This window comes from Colossoma macropomum, unplaced genomic scaffold (genome assembly GCF_904425465.1).
Source record: "Colossoma macropomum unplaced genomic scaffold, Colossoma_macropomum, whole genome shotgun sequence".
Lineage (NCBI taxonomy): Eukaryota > Metazoa > Chordata > Actinopteri > Characiformes > Serrasalmidae > Colossoma > Colossoma macropomum.
In genome coordinates, this window is record NW_023495353.1 from 19967 (window position 1) to 38823 (window position 18857).

At 41.4% G+C, this 18857-nt stretch overlaps 1 protein-coding gene across 1 annotated transcript; it reads right to left on the minus strand.

Moving 5' to 3' along the window:
• Window positions 1-4953: 4953 nt before the first annotated feature.
• smyd4 (SET and MYND domain containing 4) lies at window positions 4954-18528 on the minus strand. The gene is made up of 10 exons (XM_036562271.1): window positions 18299-18528; window positions 15641-15785; window positions 13543-13632; window positions 12425-13415; window positions 10596-10817; window positions 9893-10062; window positions 8825-8960; window positions 8483-8599; window positions 6292-6415; window positions 4954-5230 (listed from the first exon to the last, which is right to left on the minus strand). Exons 1-10 carry the CDS (start codon window positions 18430-18432, stop codon window positions 5101-5103), a joined length of 2259 nt encoding a protein of 752 aa, XP_036418164.1. The 5' UTR covers window positions 18433-18528; the 3' UTR covers window positions 4954-5100.
• Between the last annotated feature and the right edge of the window lie 329 nt (window positions 18529-18857).

Below are 18857 nucleotides of genomic sequence, written 5' to 3' on the forward strand. Positions count from 1 at the left end.
CACAAAGCGAGGGCTAATGATCTGGACATGCTACCTCCTCTTTCATCCCGAGACTTTTTCCTGGCTGGTTTTTGGTATTTTGGGTCGATTACAATTCTAAAGTATTTATATGTGGCAGTCACACAGGCCATATGTTGTTATTTTCAGGAGACCCTGGGCTGCTCAGATATACCATTGTTTGTTATGTAAATGCTAACAGAAATTTGATATCTTTATGAATTTGGGTCATTTCTGATCATAAATTTACCCAGCGCCTGCTGAATAATTGTAGAGATCTTGAAAACAAGTGCAGTTGTAGTTATCTTTTCAGAAATTGTCAGTCTGGAGTGTCTGTGAGCTGAAAGTGCAATAATTTTGATGTTGATTCATTTTATTGGTTATTATGAGTAAACAATTAGCGTAAGGCGGACATGTTTTTTATTAATTTTCTTTTTTATTGATGTCCTAAAACTCTGATACACAGCAAGACTGGCTTTATTTTTAAATACAAATTAAGTTGCATATTTAATATCAGATATTTTTAATACTCAAAATCAATGTAAACTGAAAGCCCTTTGTTTATAATATGAAGGCTAAAACCAGAGATTTAATATAACAGTAGTGAGTGGGTTTGGGAGATTTTAGAGCTGATCTCTGGCTGATGGACGGTCACAGGTGGATGAAATCACTCTAGATGGTGAGGCAGAGTCTGATGATGATCTGATGTGTGTGTCGCTGTTTTAACCCTTTGCTGGAATATGAAGGCCAATCAGCAAAGCAATAATATCAGGATTTTAGGTGATTTTCTAAAACGAATTATTCACTGATGCTGATGTCACAGCTCGATCATGCTTGCTAGTTAGGGGCGGGTCTGCCGAACGTCCTGATATGTGAATCATGTTTGTATCTTAAACTGTTCTGAAGTTATGAAGGCTAGACGTGACCTATGGGTCCTAAGGGTTAGTGCCTTTTCTTTTGAGCTATTTAGAATTTGTAAGTCATTTGAAGCCCATGAACAGTTTACACGTGGACAGTGACAGCTCTACCTAATAAGCAACATAGGGCACCGTGGCCACCAGAGGACCCCCTAATAAAATCTGGGTTATTGCTGTATCATTATGTTGTCTGGATCTGGGGTCTGTCCAACAAAGCAGGTCCAACTTGGACAGACTTTTTTGGCTAAATTTCAGCTTCACAAAACCCTGATCAAGGATTCCAATCATCAGCAATACACAAACCAGCCAGTTATAAATGTAGATTTTAGAGAGATTTGGGTAACCATCGTTATTAGTTAGTCTCTACTTAAACAGTACATTAACCGTCAAAATGGGAGCCAAAAAATGTTAAAAATTAAAATCCTGCCCTTCGGGCCCTCAAAAGGCTAGATCCAGCCCTCTTCACACACATTCACTCAGCGAGTCTCCAGTTCAGGGGCTCCTTGGTCATTTTGTAGTCACTTCTTCAGCATTCAGTATTGATGTTAGCAGAATCTTTTAATATAAACATCTGACTGAATGTTACGTTTTTATGTTAGTTAGATAGTTACAATGCTGAGGATTCATTCTTGCTTATAATATAATTGGGCTGGGTCGAGGATGGTATAGAGTGGGATGTTGCTCAAAAAACAGGCCCACCTCAATTCTTGTCACATTAAGGCTTCACAAATGATTTCTAATTTATTGTAGAATATATTGCAATATCTTGGAGTGTATTTGCGAAATGAAATTTGGTCCATTTTATGCAGGCCTAATAAATACAGTACAGGACTCGGCCATAAACATGGACATTATATCTCCCCCTGCTTCCCTCGAATCACAGCTCTGACCTCTGTTCTATAAGCGAACGCCACATGTCAGGACGCAGGCCACAGTTGAAGGCAGTCCATCCGTGCTGTGCTGTAATCCATGCGGACAGAGCCTGCAGATATGAAATCTGCTGGGCATTGCTGTCACTATGGGAATTCCCTCGCTGACGATAAAGAGACTGGGGAACCCATGTGTGTGGGAGAATGAGCTGCACGCTTATGACTACATTTCTGTCGCTATACTGAGGGGTCACGTGTTTCAATGACTGCAAATTAATGTTCTGAAAGTTTCTCACCACAATGTTTCCAGTGAATTTAAAATGTATTATTAGAACAGCATCAGCAACAAAAAATGTATGTAAAAGATGCAGTGTGAGTTCTGAATTACAGCACATACTGGTTCAATATTACATACAGTGAGGAGAGATTCAGTAGTAAATGGTGTTCTTTCTATTTATGGTCTTCGTTTTGAGCATTGCTTGTTTTGAGCCTTGAAGGTGAGCGTGAGGTCACAAGCACAGAGCATGTCCTCCTGAGCTCCATAATCACATTAGCTGCTGACTGTTACAAAGATGTACGGTTTCAGGAGCCTTGACCAGAGGCTCAAACCAACCACTGGAAAAAACCAACAACAAAGATAAACACCATAAATATCCACTAATGCTCAGCAGGTCATTGGAGCGGAGGACAGTAGGGCCGCTGTCCCCTGGTCCCCAAACAAACAAACCAGTCATCTACCAGTTCAGAGGAGAGGTGGGCAGTAGCTGTGTGATTTTCATGATCCCAGAAAATAATCACAATAGTTAGTGATTGTGAAACAGCACAGATGTGAGAGTAATTCTGCACTTTTATTAGAGACTTTGTGAGCTCAGACTGTGCCTTCAACATGGTGGTAGTATGAGGGAAGACTGACTGAGGGAGGGGGAGAACTCTGAGAACCTGCACTGGAGTTCTGGGCAGCTTCTGCCTGTAGCTAGAAGGCTGGACCCCCTCATAGCTGTAGTAGGACTGATGTAGGGCTGAGGAACAGGGAGGAGATGGGGGGGGTCACGGGAACAGAAGATGAGGATGTGAATTTATAGGGTGTTGGATTGGAAGAAGGAGCGGTTTCAGTAACGCTCCTCCCCCCAAACTTCAGTTATAACATAACTACATGTAACTACATGTAACTTCAGTTATAGCATAACTACAGGTTTGTTTTAAACCATAGAGCAGTGTTGTGGGTCACTGAATACGCTCTGTTGTCAGACACACTTTCCATATAAATTTCTGCTTATTAGTTTACATACCCCTGGCTTAATTTACTATATTTAGAAAATGTGAATAATCATACAAAACACTTTTATTTAATAGTAGTGCTCAGATGATCACAGAAATAACTAAAATTACACAGGCACATGTTTACATACCCCTTGAGCATCAATGACAGCTTGAATCCTTTTGTGAGAGAATTGCCACAAAACAGCCATTTTTGCACCCACACACCAAAACAGCTGGCTTACAGAACACCTGACAGCTTTTAGAGACTCCTCAAGATTTAAATGTGTCTGAAATAAAGTATTCTGGAGTACTGAGACAAAGACTATACAGTCACATCCTTAGACGCTATGTTTGAACAGGAGTCAGCAAGACCCATGAAGAGAAACACATTATCCCTACTATGAAGCATGTTGTTTTGGTGTGGTGGTGGTGGTGGGGGGGGTGTGGTCGGGGGCTGAGCTGCAGCAGCAGCACAGGATTGTTGTCTGAAATTGAATGCAGCAAACTATCAGAAAATCTAAGAGGTAAATACACATCAGCTCAGAAGCCGTGCATGAGGCAGGTTTGAACTTTCCACTAAGGCCAAGTTGACCCTTCAGTGTCTGCAAAGCAAGAAAGTGAATGTTCTGGTGGCCCTCGTGGTCCCAGGGCCTCAAACACATTGTCACTTTAAGGAAAACTCAAACGTGCAGTACATGCAAGGCAACCAAAGAATTCACAGGACCTCATGGCTTCTTGTCAGAAAAGGGGGCGCCTGAGAAAATAAAGGCATTCATTCATTCGCAACTATCACAAAAAGCTACAAGCTGTAATTGATGCTCAAAGGGAAGGTAAACTTGAATTTGACTGTGTAATTTCAGTTATTATGGATAGTATAATATATGCAACTTTCTGTGATGATAAATAGCTTAATCTGTAGCATCATTACTACAGTATGTATTGTATGATTACTCAGTTTTTTAAATGTAAATATAAAAATTCATGGGGTTTGGCCACCATTTGCTGCAACAGCCTCTACTTTTGCACCTGTACCTAATAAAACTGCCACTGAATGTTATCAGGTGGACCTAATAAACAGACAAATCAATGTATATTCCTTCACATAAAAAACTGATGACCCAGAGTCTGTCAGTGGTTTTTAAACTCCCACTCTGAGGCCTGTTGGCAGAACAGTTTAATGCTTTCTATATGTTCTAATGCACCAGATTCAGGGCAGGGAGTCTCCAGCAGTGAGGCTAAGCAGCACTGCCATCATTAGTGTTCAGTATGACAAACAGTAAAGGGAGTGCAGCGCGTGTGCCACAGGAAGTCCAATTATTCTGCTATGAATGCATAACACATCCATTCTGGATAATAGGATTCTTCAACTGGATGCACTCTTTTCTGCTCTATTTCCATTTAGGCTGTGGGATGAAGCAATACTATTATATCAGATGAAAGCCTGAAATACCCATTCAGTGCTGCATTCTCAAGGACACTATATCACAAAGATCATCATAAGACAGCAAAACCACCATCACTTTCAACACTCACGTAGGAAACTGAGATAATCTTACTACTATACTGATAACTCTGGGGAAGAGGCTCTGGTCAGCAAGTGTACAGTATATAAAACATCCAGGTGACCAAATTAAACAGATAAATCTGTCCTACGGCCTAAAGCAGACATAAGCAATCTTCAGTCCAGCGAGATTTATCTCTGACTCTACTCTAATGCAGCTATCTTCAACGGTTTCTCTGTGTGGGATTAGCTGTAGTAACACTTTGGAAGGACGGTCACTGCTGATAAAGACTGCCCCCTGTTGACCAAAAACAATAAAAAAGCAGTCTCAACTTAATGACCGGCTCTGCTGCAACTCCATATGTTCAGCCCACAATGAAGGACCATATTACAGTCTGGAATATGAGAGTTATGTTTATTTAAAAATGTCTCAGAAATGCATCCATATATTTGAATCTCACTGTGTAATACAGCGAAGCTGACAGAACAGAGGCTACACTTCACCAAACCCTGTGAAGACTGAGTTTCTTCACGAGTGAGTGAGGATGTCTTTGTGCTACTCTGCTCCGTGTAGGCAGGCCTCCATCTGCTGGAGCTCCTGCAGCTCCTCACAGTGAGGGTCACAGTGGAGGGAGAGGAGACGCTGAGCTGTGGGAATTACTGACAGAGCAGACTGCCTGTCTCTTCTGCAGGGTTTGAAAAAGACAAGAAAAGAAAATAAGCATTCTCGGAAGAAAACCTCATATCTCAATTTTTGTTTTTTTTGTTTTTCAGTTTCTGACATTATTTGAAAAAGCCTGTTGTGCTTTATATTGTGTTTAAATTTCACGCTAAATGGACCAAAAGAAACGGCCCAAAATTACTTGGAAAAAACTCTGGTTCCACTGAGTTCCATTAAAAGAGAAGCAGGTTTTTTCCTTTTCCTGTAAAGTTCTCATTATAGAGATACAAGGTGTTGTTCCGACAGCAGTGATATGTTTAAAGACGTAGCATATTTCAAGTAATGGTGTATGGGAGGATAAACACACTGAGTGGCCGGTTTATCTCTTTGTATCGAAATTCACTGGTCAGTTTATCAGGTACAAAAACCATATAGGTGCACTTTATATACTCAATGAAATTTTCATAGAAAAATCTGTCAGCTGCTGCAGGTAAATGGTGGTCATGCCAAATACTAATGTGGGAATTCTGGTTTCATCACCCCCCTGTTTCAGTTAGTCTATTTCAGCAAAAATTGTCACAAGTGAAATCATTAATAATGGAGCAAGGAGGTCCAATGGTGGTCTTTTACAAGATTGTTGTGCTATAAAAACTGTTGTTCCAGTTTAATTGCCTAACTGCACCATGTCCTGTATGAGTGTTCAGTAAAGGACACCTTTAACAGGATCATCGTTCGTCAGATTTTTTAGTTAGTGGATGATTCTCAACCCAGCAGTGAGACTGAGGTGTGTAAAATGCTCAGAAACTGCTGTGTCTGATTAACTCCTACCAGTACACTAACACACACTCATATAATATCTGGTCAGTGGAGGTCCCAGACACAGATGGGCTACTTGTATAACTACAAGAAAGCACCTATACCTGATAAAATTGACAAAGAGCTGTAGGTAAATGTACCTAATAAACTGGCAACTTGTACATGTATACTGACCACACAGACAATAACATTATGTTGCTCAATCATCTAGAAATAAAGTTTCATCCATCAGAAATCTCAGAATAAAGGCGAGTGAGTTTTAGGTCTTACCCGTTAAAATACAGCTGTGTCAGTTTAAAGAGCTGCTGGCCGAGCTCCACACTGTCCTCCCCAAACTGGCAACGGACAGCAGCAACACTGCGTTTCAAATGTGATGCAGCTTGTGTCCAGTCCCCTGCATTTCACACAATGATCAATACTTTATCTTCATAATGAATGCTTTACATTCATAAACACAGACATTTACACAATACTACTACCACTACTAATAATAATAATACTACTACTACTACTAATAATACTACTAATAATAATAATAATACTAATACTAATAATAATACTAATACTAATTCATAATGTACAATAATCCCATTCAATAATAACTTCACAATGACCAACAGAACATAATTTGTAAACAAACAATAAACCACATCCCATAACATAATAATGGTATATGGTATTTATTTATTGCTCATTCTGTGCTTTGGAGTTTGTTCCTTGTGCTTGTTTTAATGCGAACCACCTAATATGAATGAAGCTGTTGTGTGTTGGACTCTGTGTGTTGTGTGTATGTATATTTATAAAAATGATGTGCCGATTTGTTATGTGTATATATTATACATATATAATGTTCAGTGTGTTTTGCTACTACAGCATCCATGTTTCCCTCTTTGAGAACAATGAAGTACATCTATGTATCTGTCCAGCTACAGTGATTAGAGATGCACAGCCACTGATTTTTTTCTCTTTCAGCCTCTGAAATGTTTTTATAAAAATGGTAAACATGTTACTTTTGGTTTTCAGGCAAAAAATTACAGTGGCTGGCTAAAAGAAAAAAAGGTCAAACACTGTACGAATATTTTTAATCGTAATGTAAAACAGACACAGTGATTGGCTGTACAGACACATCTGTGGCTTCACAATTTTAAATCACGTTTCATTAAGTATTAAAAGGGAGAACAGAAACCAAGACCTGCTGTCACGCTGTCATCTGTAGCCACAGACTCTGAAATTGAGTGTGTTTACATGCACTTAATAATCTGATAACTGCAGAAAATCAGATTTTGTCTGTAATTCGATCAATGCATTTACATGCATTTGGGAAATCAGATAATGGGTAAACTCCATGTTTTCACGAGTCAGATGGTAATCAGATTTCTGCTTTACAACCAGCCAATAAACTCACTTTTCTTTAGTCCAGGTTTATTTCATACAAAAGCTTATTATTCAGTAACTACGGGGCTTCAACGCAAACTAATGGAGCTATTCTTAGGTTATAGAAGTGTGTAGTAAACTTGGTTTGTTAAAGGGTTAACTTGAAAATATGAACATTAATTACAGAGAAGATGAATATTTAAATTCTTCATTTTGTCAAGAATGTTGTCGGTTTCAATGTCGCTCCAAACCGGCAAAGATGCTCGCTTATTTCCAATACTGCCGTCTATTTTCACAGACTGAGAAATCCGAAAGAAATCAGAGTAAGAGTTTACAGCACTGAGAAATCTGATTACTGAGCTAAAATCCAGCCTCTTGATCAGATTTCTTAATCTAACTCTGATCTAAAAAATCAGAGTATGGTGTTTACATGATCATTTGAATAATCAGATAACTGCAAAGATCCGACTATGATCAGATTACTAAGTGCATGTAAACACACTCCTTGATTTATTCACAAACAACAATGCTAATATAAACTAAAACAGCACCTTTACATTGTCTAGCAAAGAACTAAAGTCAGTAAATGTTTACTCTTCCTGCTCTGCATCATTTGGCCACATGTTCTCATCCACATCACTCCTAATGTCCTTTCTTGCTTATACAAATATGAATAAGCACTTGCTTATCATGTGCTGAGCCCATAATGAACTGCCACCTCTAAAGGTGACCCCTTTTACAGACGGTCAACACTGGAGTGAGACTTCAGTTCAGATGGGAATGAGCCGTGATTGGCCTATTTACATACAATCAGCAGTTTGTCTCCATAATCATTCTGACTTTGGGGTTTTGATTGTTGATATAGTTTTTGTGATTAAGTAAATCAAAATGCAATTTATTTAGCGTTAAGTAAAAGAGAACTCTGTTGAAAATGCTTGTTGTAAAAACTTTAATAATTCATAATTATATTTACAAATAAATAATCTGGTCAGTTAAGATTAATAAAGCTCCCTCTTAGCAAATACAAACATGCTAACTTCAGATACTAAAGGTTATTTAAAGCAGTGAAAAAGGCTGCGGCTCTCACCCAGGGTAGCAAACACACGTGCTGTTGCATCAGCCAGCTCCCCCTGCAGCGGGTGAGTCTTCATTAGGATGCTGTCTGCCTGAGTGGCAGCTTCCTGTAAGACCCTTAGGGCCCCATCTAACAGCCAGTGAGACACAAACAAACATTATTTCCTACTTTAAATTCTAATCCATTTCAGCTCACTTTGCCTTCATACATCTGCACTGGAAAAAACATGCTCACTTATAAACACAATAAAGGCAATTAAATGGAGCAGAAAAGCTTTCAGTCGTGGCTTTAAACCTGCTTTAAACCTGCTGTAGGGGTTAGTTAACACATCCAACCACACACTCTCCTCCTCACCTAGTCTGTCATTCTCCATCAGCTCTACTGCTCGGCCCAGGCGCTGCTGCAGCGTCTGTATTCTTCCCTGCAGTTCTGTGTTTGAGATTCGATAATTACAGGACGACTGTGGACAAACATGGACGTCTGCACGGGCCTGAAATGACAAGCAAAGTCCTGAATGATCTTCTTGAACTCAAATGGCTAAAGTAGACAGTTCTTCATGTGTCTTTATTTTTACAGGATAGAAAACAGCATCACAGCTGACCACAGACCAGTTTTTAAGTAGAGAGCAATACTTGTAATAGTAGGCAAGTAACAAGTACTGTGTCTTTCTACTGTTTGTGGTGCAAATGGGCTACAAATCTTTATATGTAATTCAAGTGTAAAAGAGTCTGTTACATTGAACACCATCAGTACAGACATCACTGACCATAACAACACAAAATGACTCAAATCTGAGTTGTTTTTTTTTATTCACTGTCACCACTGACGCAATCTTTCTGCAGCGCATGAAACCAATTTAATCCAGATTTATCAGAAATATATTTAAAAGGAGATCTAACCATTAACTTATTAAAATTAGTCTCTTACTTTGAGATATTTCAATCTTAAAGCAATTTTTTTTGACATTACGTTTCTGTAATATCACTGACAATGTATATACATTAAGTTTTTATATATATATATATATATATATATATATATATATATATATATATATATATATATGGTTTATGCTGTTTATCAGAGTGGCGTCTTAAAGTTACTGTGTTCTGTTTTTATTTGATCCTTTTTATATCAGTTGCCAGCTGGCTAACAAACTTGATTATTTTGATTATGTGTTCACGTTTCAGCTGTGCACATACGGTCAGTTGCTAGGTTACAGGCATGACAGTTAATTGTCGACTTTGATCGAGTAAATTAAGATTTCCTAATTTGGGTAAGATGCCGTAAGATAAGATTCCTGAATTAAGATCAGATTTGCTTCTGTAATATGAATTTGTGAAAATCTTATCTTGACTTATCAGATCTTAAGTTAAGACAAAGAGACAGTAGGTTTCTGTAAGACCGCCCCTGGAGCGCTACCTGAAGGGAGCTTCTACATCTTTCACACTTGAGCCCATGAGATGCTGTTGCTAGATTCCCAGTTCCAGCTGCTAGCTCCTTCTTGCAAACCTCACAGTGGCAGTGGAAGAAGTACTGCTCCAGCAGGAGGCGCTGGCGTTCCCTTACATCCATTCTGCTACAGTGTGGGCCTGGGAGAGGAGGACAAGACTACATCAAACATTTCCTCTGATGAAGGCAGACAGCTGTATGCAAACCTTTAAAATACTTCTGCTCAAATTACATGTTTTGTTGATTTTCTGAGTGAAAATCTACTGGGAACAAATTTAAATATATCATTTTTTTTGCACATAAAGTTGCACATAAGTTTAACACACTGGAAAAAAATAAAACATAAAATATTAAATGCACCATAACGTTTACACAGGCCACATTTTATGTTTTTTTTTCAATATGTTAAATTAGAGGTGGGTGATATGACAAATATTGTGATACTGAACGTTTATGATACACAATGTCATGATACTTCTTTTTCAGACATTTGATCAGTTAGAATCAGATTATCTGATTAAAAGCATATTGTATCGTATCAATAAAACGTCATTTGGCCAGAAGAGCCTAAACTTTTGCACGTGACTGTAAATAGACTCTGTAAAATTATTCTGCAGTTGTTTGAGAATTAAAAAGACTTGCTGTGATTGTCATATGATATTCATCTGTATACCATAGCAGTGCAGCAGCTCCTGTCCGGCAGCAACATCTTTACATGTTCTGATGGTCACTGCGACGCCTGGAGCCGAAGAAACTGGAGCATCTGAGCCGAGTCCCAGCCTGAAGGAGATGCTGGTGTTGGGGCAACAGGAGTGGTTGAGCAGACTGAGGACGGGGAAAACTGCAGTGGCAATGCGGACCTCCCCACTGGACTGCACTGCTAGGCCGCCGTCCTCTAGGAGAGAAGAAAGTGACCCACATTTAGCCTTCAGTTAGAGCAAATAGAGCAGCACCCCATACGCAGTCCTTGGAGCCTCTGAGCCAATCTGTGTTTTTGTTCTGTTCCATTTCTCAGTCAGATGAACAAAGGCAGTAAAGCAGAGGTCCTTAATCTTTTTTAGAGTGCACCCCTTTTAGGGTTAAATACAACCCCAATTCCAAAAAAGTTGGGACGCTGTGTAAAATGTAAATAAATGTCCAGGGTGCAATGACTTTCAAATCTCATAGACCCATATTTTATTCACAATAGAACATAGAACACATATCAGATGTTGAAAGTGAGGCATTTTAGCATTTCATTAAAAATATTAACTCATTTAGAACTTAATGGCAGCAACACATCTCAGAAAAGTTGGGACAGGGCCGCGTCCACCACTGTGTATCATCCCCTCTTCTTTAACAGTCTGTAAACGTCTGGGAAGTGAGGAGACCAACTGCTGGAGTTTGGGAGAGGAATGTTGTCCCATTCTTGTCTGATGTAGGATTCTAGCTGCTCTACAGTTCCTGGGTCTTCCTTGCCAGATTTTTCATTTCATTATGCATGTTTTCAAATGGTAAAGGGTCTGGACTGCAGGCAGGTCAGTTCAGCACCCAGACTCTTCTTCTGTGAAGCCATGCTGCTGTGATGGATGCAGTGTGTGGTTTAACACTGTCTTGCTGAAAAATGCAAGGCCTTCTCTGAAAGACGCTGTCTGGGTGGCACCATGTTGCCAAAACCTGTATATTTTGTTCAGCATTAATGGCGCCTTCACAGATGTGCAAGACACCTATACCATGTGCACTAATCCTCCCCTGTACCATCAGAGATGCTGGCTTTTGAACTGTGGGCTTATAACACGCTGGAAGGTCTTTAGTCTGGAGGATGCAGTGTCCATTGTCCAGTGTCATTGCATTCATTTTACAAAGCGTCCCAACTTTTCTGGAAATGGGGTTGAAGTGATGTTTCTGATATAATGGGAGAAACAGGAAGTGGACAGGCTCTCCATAAACTGACTCTGGCAAAGCCATGATCATGGACTGCAGCCTCGCTGTAAAAGGTCAGGCGAGTAGTCCTGATTTAAGGTGCTTTTGGAGGGAACCACTAATTCAAGCGAACTGACTTTTTTGTTAGGCCAATTTTACTCGCTGCCTGTAGGTGGAGCTAGTCCATAAAGCTTGCAGGCACTCGTCAAAATTATTTTCTCTGCAGGGTTCTTTATAGAACCATTCTTGTACGGAGATAATTGTGTACCAAAAATTTCAAATAAAACAATAAAATATAAATACATATAAACTCTACAGTTGTAGGTCCACTGGTGGTTTTGGACAGTAAACAAATGGCTATATTTGTATTGTGAACATCATCACCAGGTTCCATTCACCACCACTGTAAAGAAAGTTGGTGAGTTTCTCTGTAATGAGAATTTCACATCAAACCACTCTGAATGACTTTGTTTACATCCTGAAAACTGAGTAATGCGGAATGTTTTGAAAAAAAGGTGGATTTTCCCTGAAAAGCACTGAAATGTGAACGTGTGTCTTATGAACTTAAGCAGTATGAAGGTGTTGAGACTAGAGTCTGACCTTTGACTCTGACTGCAGTCACAGCCTGAGCGTTACATCTGAGCTGCATCATGTGTCTCAGAGCTGTAGCTCCCAGCATGCTCTGCTCCTCTCTCCAGTCCCCAATCTCTCCTTCCTGCTCATGACGTGACCATGCCTCGGGTAAAGACCCCACCTCTTCCAGCTTCCGAGAGAGCGCCACCATGGTGAAAGCCAGCAGGAAGCGCAAGCTGGGGGGGTGATTCATCACATGTGGTAACAGGCTGTATATGCCCAGGTATGATCTACCATGGTAGCAGTCTGAATGGTCAGAACACCTGCTGGACTCTTCCACATTCAGATCTGAGTGGGAACTTTCTCCGCCGGAGCCAGGTTTGTCGTTGCTTGTGTCACTTCTGACACATGCTGACGTTGGCACATCATCTGTGTTGGAACAACTGTGTCTTGCCCTCTGGACCTCCTTTAGCCCAGCTTTCAGAGCAACTCGCAAGGCCAGATGTGCCAGCACTCCAAGGGCCAGCAGCTCCGAGCCAACTGGGCACTCCAAGCAGTGATACTGTCTCCATGCCTCGCTTGCGCACCTCTGTCCACAGTACTGGGCATAGCTACAGCCCACACATGGCACAGTGCTCAAAGTCAGACACAAGCAGTGATGGCAGTATCTGCCCTCTGTTCCGAATATACAGGCTTTGTTGGTCTTCGTGTCTCGTCCATCGCCAGGTATAAGAACAAAGCTGAAAGCCTCGTCTTCGAGCACTACCTCCCCTGCTGACTTGTCCTCAGCGGCCAACAGGTGACGACCCTTTTCGGGAGTGAAGTGAACAGTTGGCGGACGGGTATTCCCATCGTTCTTATCTGCGGTCTGTGGCGTCTGATGTTTGGAGGACGGCGTTTTTGGTTGATCCTGTTCTTTGAGCCGATTCACACACTGCGCGCGCCTGTCCATCAGCTTGTGCCGCAGGTGGCTGGGATAGCCTTCATCGAGAGCCCGCTGGACGTCCTCCAGGCATTTCTAAATAACAGACGTGGCCAAATAACACTCAACATCTCAAATATGGACACCTTGCTGTGACACACAAACAACACTGGCAGGGAAAGATAAGCGGTAAAATTGATTTAGACATGGAAAAGACTCTTACACTGTACAGACCAAGGTGGAAGAGGGCAGCTGAACGGTTAGCATAGCATAAAGACAGCTGCTCTGTACTTTTACCAGCATGACATGCAGCCTGAAATATAAAAAGAGAATTAGAACTCAGTGTTTACAATCCCAACAGTTAAGACACCAAACTCTGAACCTTTATAGCGCATTCTCTCATCACTTAATCGAACATGCTCGATTTAATTTATTACCACTTATTAAGTCTTTATGAACTGCGTTACAGGGAATCCCCACAGATTTTTCCAAAATTTCTGCGGAAGTAAATGTTTGAAATGTAAACAGTCAGTGTCTGTGTTTAGATGCAAAGATTTTTGCCAATCCGACTGAATTCATTTTGATTACAGATTCAGACTGAGGTGTTTATTCTCACTCTACTCAACAATGATGAAAAAATCTCTGTTTACATGCTCACTACAAGTAATCCGATCCAAAATTTCATGCATGGAGAACCGCTTAGTGTAGACGTTACCATGACAACCAGCATCACGTGAGTCCAGTCAGAGTGAGATGAGCAGCAGTGAGCAGCGCTTGTGTTTTTAACTGCTTTAAAATGATGTCAGACTCAGGAAAACGTCCTTCACATGTCCTTATTAAAGAAGGCCGAGAGGAAGACGTCGTGTTCTGAGACACATAAGCTGGACGTCCGTCCCACCGCCGTCTTTTAAAGATCAGAGCAGAAATTTCGTCTCCTCTGCAGACCAGTTTCTGCTCCGCCATGTTGAACGGTATAAACTCTCACTATGACGCGACGCACATGATCAGTGGTGGTGACAGGAACCAGATGTCTCGAGTTTTGTGCCTCTAAAAGTTACCTCACAGAAAGTTACTGCAGGAAATGTTATGTACAAACTGCTTGATGCCTCTGACATTATTTTATGATAGTTTTGAAATAAGGTTTTGGCCTGGAGTGTATTTTTTTATAAATCCATTCATAGCTGAATGAGAGGCAAGTGTTGAGTGGTGTACAGCAAAACAGTCTCAAATATGGAAACTATGTTTTTCTGATTTACCTTCACTTTATCATTATCAACATTACATATAAAAATCCAGAAGACATGCATAGGTTCACTGGTAGACTTGGATGATAAATAAAATTGCTATATGTCTATATTCTTGTGCTGTAGACACTGCAACCTCTGGTTCCCATCATCACCACTGTAAAGAAAATCAGAGCTGGCAAGTTTTTCTACACTGCAGCTTTTTACATCAAACCACTGTAAATGATGCTGACATCTCACAATGTCACAGATGTCGTGTTTTTCAGAGCAGTCAGACAGATATTTCTCTATATGCACTTCCAAGACTGTTTTTGTTTTATGTAAGTTTGGACCCATGGGCCCTCACAGAGCAGGTACTGTTTGTTGCGCTGGTCTGAGTGGATCAGACACAGCAGTGCTGCTGGAGGTTTTAAACACCTCAGTGTCACTGCTGGACTGAGAATAGTCCACCAACCAAAAATATCCAGCCAACAGCGTCCTGTGGGCAGTGTCCTGTGGGCAGCGTCCTGTGACCACTGATGAAGGACTAGAGGATGACCAACACAAACTGTGCAGCAGCAGATGAGCTATCGTCTCTGACTTTACATCACACAGTGTTTAAAAACTCCAGCAGCACTGCTGTGTCTGATCCACTCGCACCAGCACAACACACACTAACACACCACCATCAGGTCAGTGTTACTGCAGTGCTGAGAATGACCCACCACCCTAATAGTACCTGCTCTGTGAGGGTCCATGGGGGTCCTGACCACTGAAGAACAGGGTAAAAGGGGGCTAACAAAGTATCAGAGAAACAGATGGACTACAGTCTGTAACTGTAGAACTACAAAGTGCACCTATATAGTAAGTGGAGCTGATAAAATGGACAATGAGCGTAGAAACAAGGAGGTGGTCAGAATGTTATGCCTGACCGGTGTAGTTTGCTCGTATAAAGATATAATCTTGCTAAAATACTTTCAAAAAGGTTTAACACTAACTTAAGTTAAGCTGTTCGCTGCCCTTAACTGTGCTCACATCACAGTATTCATTATGCTGCACTGCTGGCATTATAAACACATCACCACAACTTTTCCTTACCTTGGAATAATACAGTGCAGCAGATTTGTAGTCCTTGATCTTAAAACTGAGGTTACCTTGTTCCCTAAACCTGGCTGCACATTCAGGAGACTTCTTCACAGGAAACCTCTCAGAAATTCTGGACAAAACTTCAAGGTCCTCTTGCCTGAATTGAAATAGTGAGACAGGAAAAAGATGAAGGAGTGACCGAGAGAACACAATGAAAGCCATTATTAAAGATCCTCAGTTGTTGGTAATTTTAGGTTTAAAAACACTACCGCTTATTTTAATTGAACTAGCATTAAATTAGCATGCCAAAATCATCTTTATCGTTAGCTTTAAAGGGCAACTTCACCATGTTTTCAGAATTTCTCCATAATTAAATGTTTACGATGTAAACAAATTCAGTGGTTTGGTGTGAAACGCTCTGTTCTAGAGAATCTTGCTGAACCAGAACTGTTCACAGTGGTGGTGACAGGAACCAGACGTCCCCCTCTAAAAGCTCCCTCACAGAAAGTTACTACATGAAATGGTTATGAATTCACTGTCTGATCACTGACACACTGTTTTACAATACTTTTGAGAGGTTTTAGCCTCAAGCTTATTCTTTTTCTTCCATACAGTTATGGTAGAGTGGTATAGCAGGGCGCTGTGAAGCACAGACCCCAAAGAAAAGTTGTTTCACAGATGATTTTGAACAGTAAATAAAATGGCCATATTTGTATTGTACACATCACAACCTCTGCTTCCCAGACAGCAAGTATATATCAGTCCGCTGGCTTGATAAGGTCAGCACCCCACTGTGGCCACTCGTCCACCCTCGGACCACCCAGATTACTGTCCTGCTGCGTTCACATTACAGGCCTCATCGCTTAAATCTGATTTTTGCTCAAATCCGATCTCTCTGACACGACGGTTCACACTCGTTTAGGTAAGTGACTCAAATCTGTCATTAATGTGAACGAACCGGCGTCCTGAAATGACCCGCATGCGCACATCCTACTCAGTAACGTCACGTGAATGAATCACGAGCATCATCAGCACAAACTAACGAGCAGAACGAGCTTCGCTGAGAAGATCATTAACTCTGATCAGCTCTCAGCTTCATTATTAGAGCGAGACGAAGGAGAAAAAGGTGAGATGAGCTGCTTTTCCACCGTTTACAGGCTTTAACTTCTGTTCAGCGCTGCTGCCATGGTAACGCTGAATGATGGCGCAGCACAGTGGAGAAAACACATTAATTCCGATCTGAGCGTCACATTCATAGATATTCACACCGAGATGTCACGTTGGGTCCAGTCAGGCGCGTCAACGGCGCCGCCATTTTAGAGCAGTCAACATCGCTGCTGGACTGCATTCGGTACCATTACAGAGCGGCAGTTTAATAAAGATACTGACCATAATTACACTATTTCAGGAATATCACACTCAGAAAGAGGGACAGGATTATATAACGGAGGGAACGCAGTGATCCACACTCATGTCTGTGTGGTGTTTGTGTAGATATGGCCGTGTGGTTAATGAGGCACAGAGAACCTGCTGATGTGATTGTTTTTCCTCTGGTTTTATATTAAGCTTATTTCATTTAATAGTCTATTCTTAACTTTATGTAGTAGTTATAGATGTACAGATTATCGTTAGCACCTTATTACACAAACCTGAAGTTAGCTTCCTATTTGCCAGGATCTTGTTCGAATTTTCACGTTCCACCTTAAATGCTGCAGCTTCAGGCACCAGAAATTGACTGCAGCACCATTTAAGGTGGGACGGGAACACTGGAACAAGAAGCTGGAGAATAGGAAGCCAACTTTAGCTCCGTCCTTCTGTGTATTAAGATTAGAAGTGATTCACACACTGATGGACTTGCTGATGTGTCTGATTGTGTTTTTCGCGCTAAACTCGGTTTTTATCGTCAGGTACAGACTGAATACTTTCCTGCTGGTCCAGACGGCTAACTAATCATCACGATCAGTTATTACAGTAATAAAAGCTGCCGAGAGCAGATCCGAGCAGCCCGGATTAATCTGTGTCTGAGGATTATAACTAAACAGATGTGGTGAAAATCGGTTGAGTAGTAAGGAAGTTGAGTCTGATTTAATCCTGAGACTCTTCGTCTCTCAATACAAGTGAATCTGTTCACAAGCGGATCTTGACCGCTCCAACATGGCGGGCGCGCTGACGTACCGCCTCAGATAGAGAACAGCAGACAACGCGGCATCTCGGAATGTAATTTATATCTATGGTCAAACTAAGGTCACATGGCTACGAATCGGATCCGATCTAGGACCACATATGAAAGCTGTTCAGGTCGGATTTGAAAAGACTAGATTTGTGTCCACACAGCTCCGAAAACATCAGATCTGAGTCACATTAGGGCAGGAAATCGGATTTGTGCCACTTTAACCTGGTAATGTGAACGTAGCCTTAACGAAGTATCACACCGAACCACGCCGAATGACTTTGTTTACATCTCAACGACTCGATTATGCAGAAATTTTGAAAAACCGGTTGATCCCCCCTTTATTGGAGCTTTAGTACGTGCTTATCTCGCTGGAAGAGTTAACCCTTAGAGCACAGTGGGCATCCAGGGTGAATCTCACTGGGAGGCTGTGAAAGCACTGAAACCCCCAGACCCAGTAACGGGGCTGAACGGCTGTAACGGAGCTGAACGGCACTGACTGAACTCCGGACTGGGCGAAGCGGAAAACCCCGTCTGTGTCCGTCAGCAGCGAAAAGCCCTCTCTGCTCGCGGATCCCAGCCGGGTCCATCTCTGCTCTACATGCTGTGTCCACTCCGGGCCAGGCAGATCCATCCGCACAAATAAGCGCAGATATTTCTACAGATAACGAGAAAACCAGCGGCGGCGCTCAGCAGCTCACTCTTCCCTGCAGCGACACGACTTCCGCAGCAGTCGCGCCGCCACATTTCAAAATAAAAGTTCCTAAACGACTCAGAAATACACGCGTCCAGGCCGCAGCTTGAGAAATAAATCTACCGCTGTGGACAGTTTGGTCTCATATATTCACAGTGTATCATATAAGCTACGTTCACATTACGAGCCTCGCTGCTCAAATCCGATTTTTTACTCAAATCTGTCATTAATGTGAACCGGCGTCCTGAACTGACCCGCATGCGCACATCCTACTCAGTAACGTCACGTGAACGAATCACGTTCATCATCAAAACAAACTAACGAGCAGAACGAGCTTCGCTGAGAAGATCATTAACTCTGATCAG

Coding starts and splice junctions, on each gene's coding strand:
- smyd4 (XM_036562271.1), bottom strand. CDS start 18,432: ATGGATCTGCCTGGCCCGGAGTGGACACAGCATGTAGAGCAGAGATGG. Junction 13,416..13,542: donor TCCACCTTGGTCTGTACAGT/GTAAGAGTCTTT, acceptor TCTGTTATTTAG/AAATGCCTGGAGGACGTCCA. Junction 8,600..8,824: donor GATGGAGAATGACAGACTAG/GTGAGGAGGAGA, acceptor ACTGGCTGTTAG/ATGGGGCCCTAAGGGTCTTA.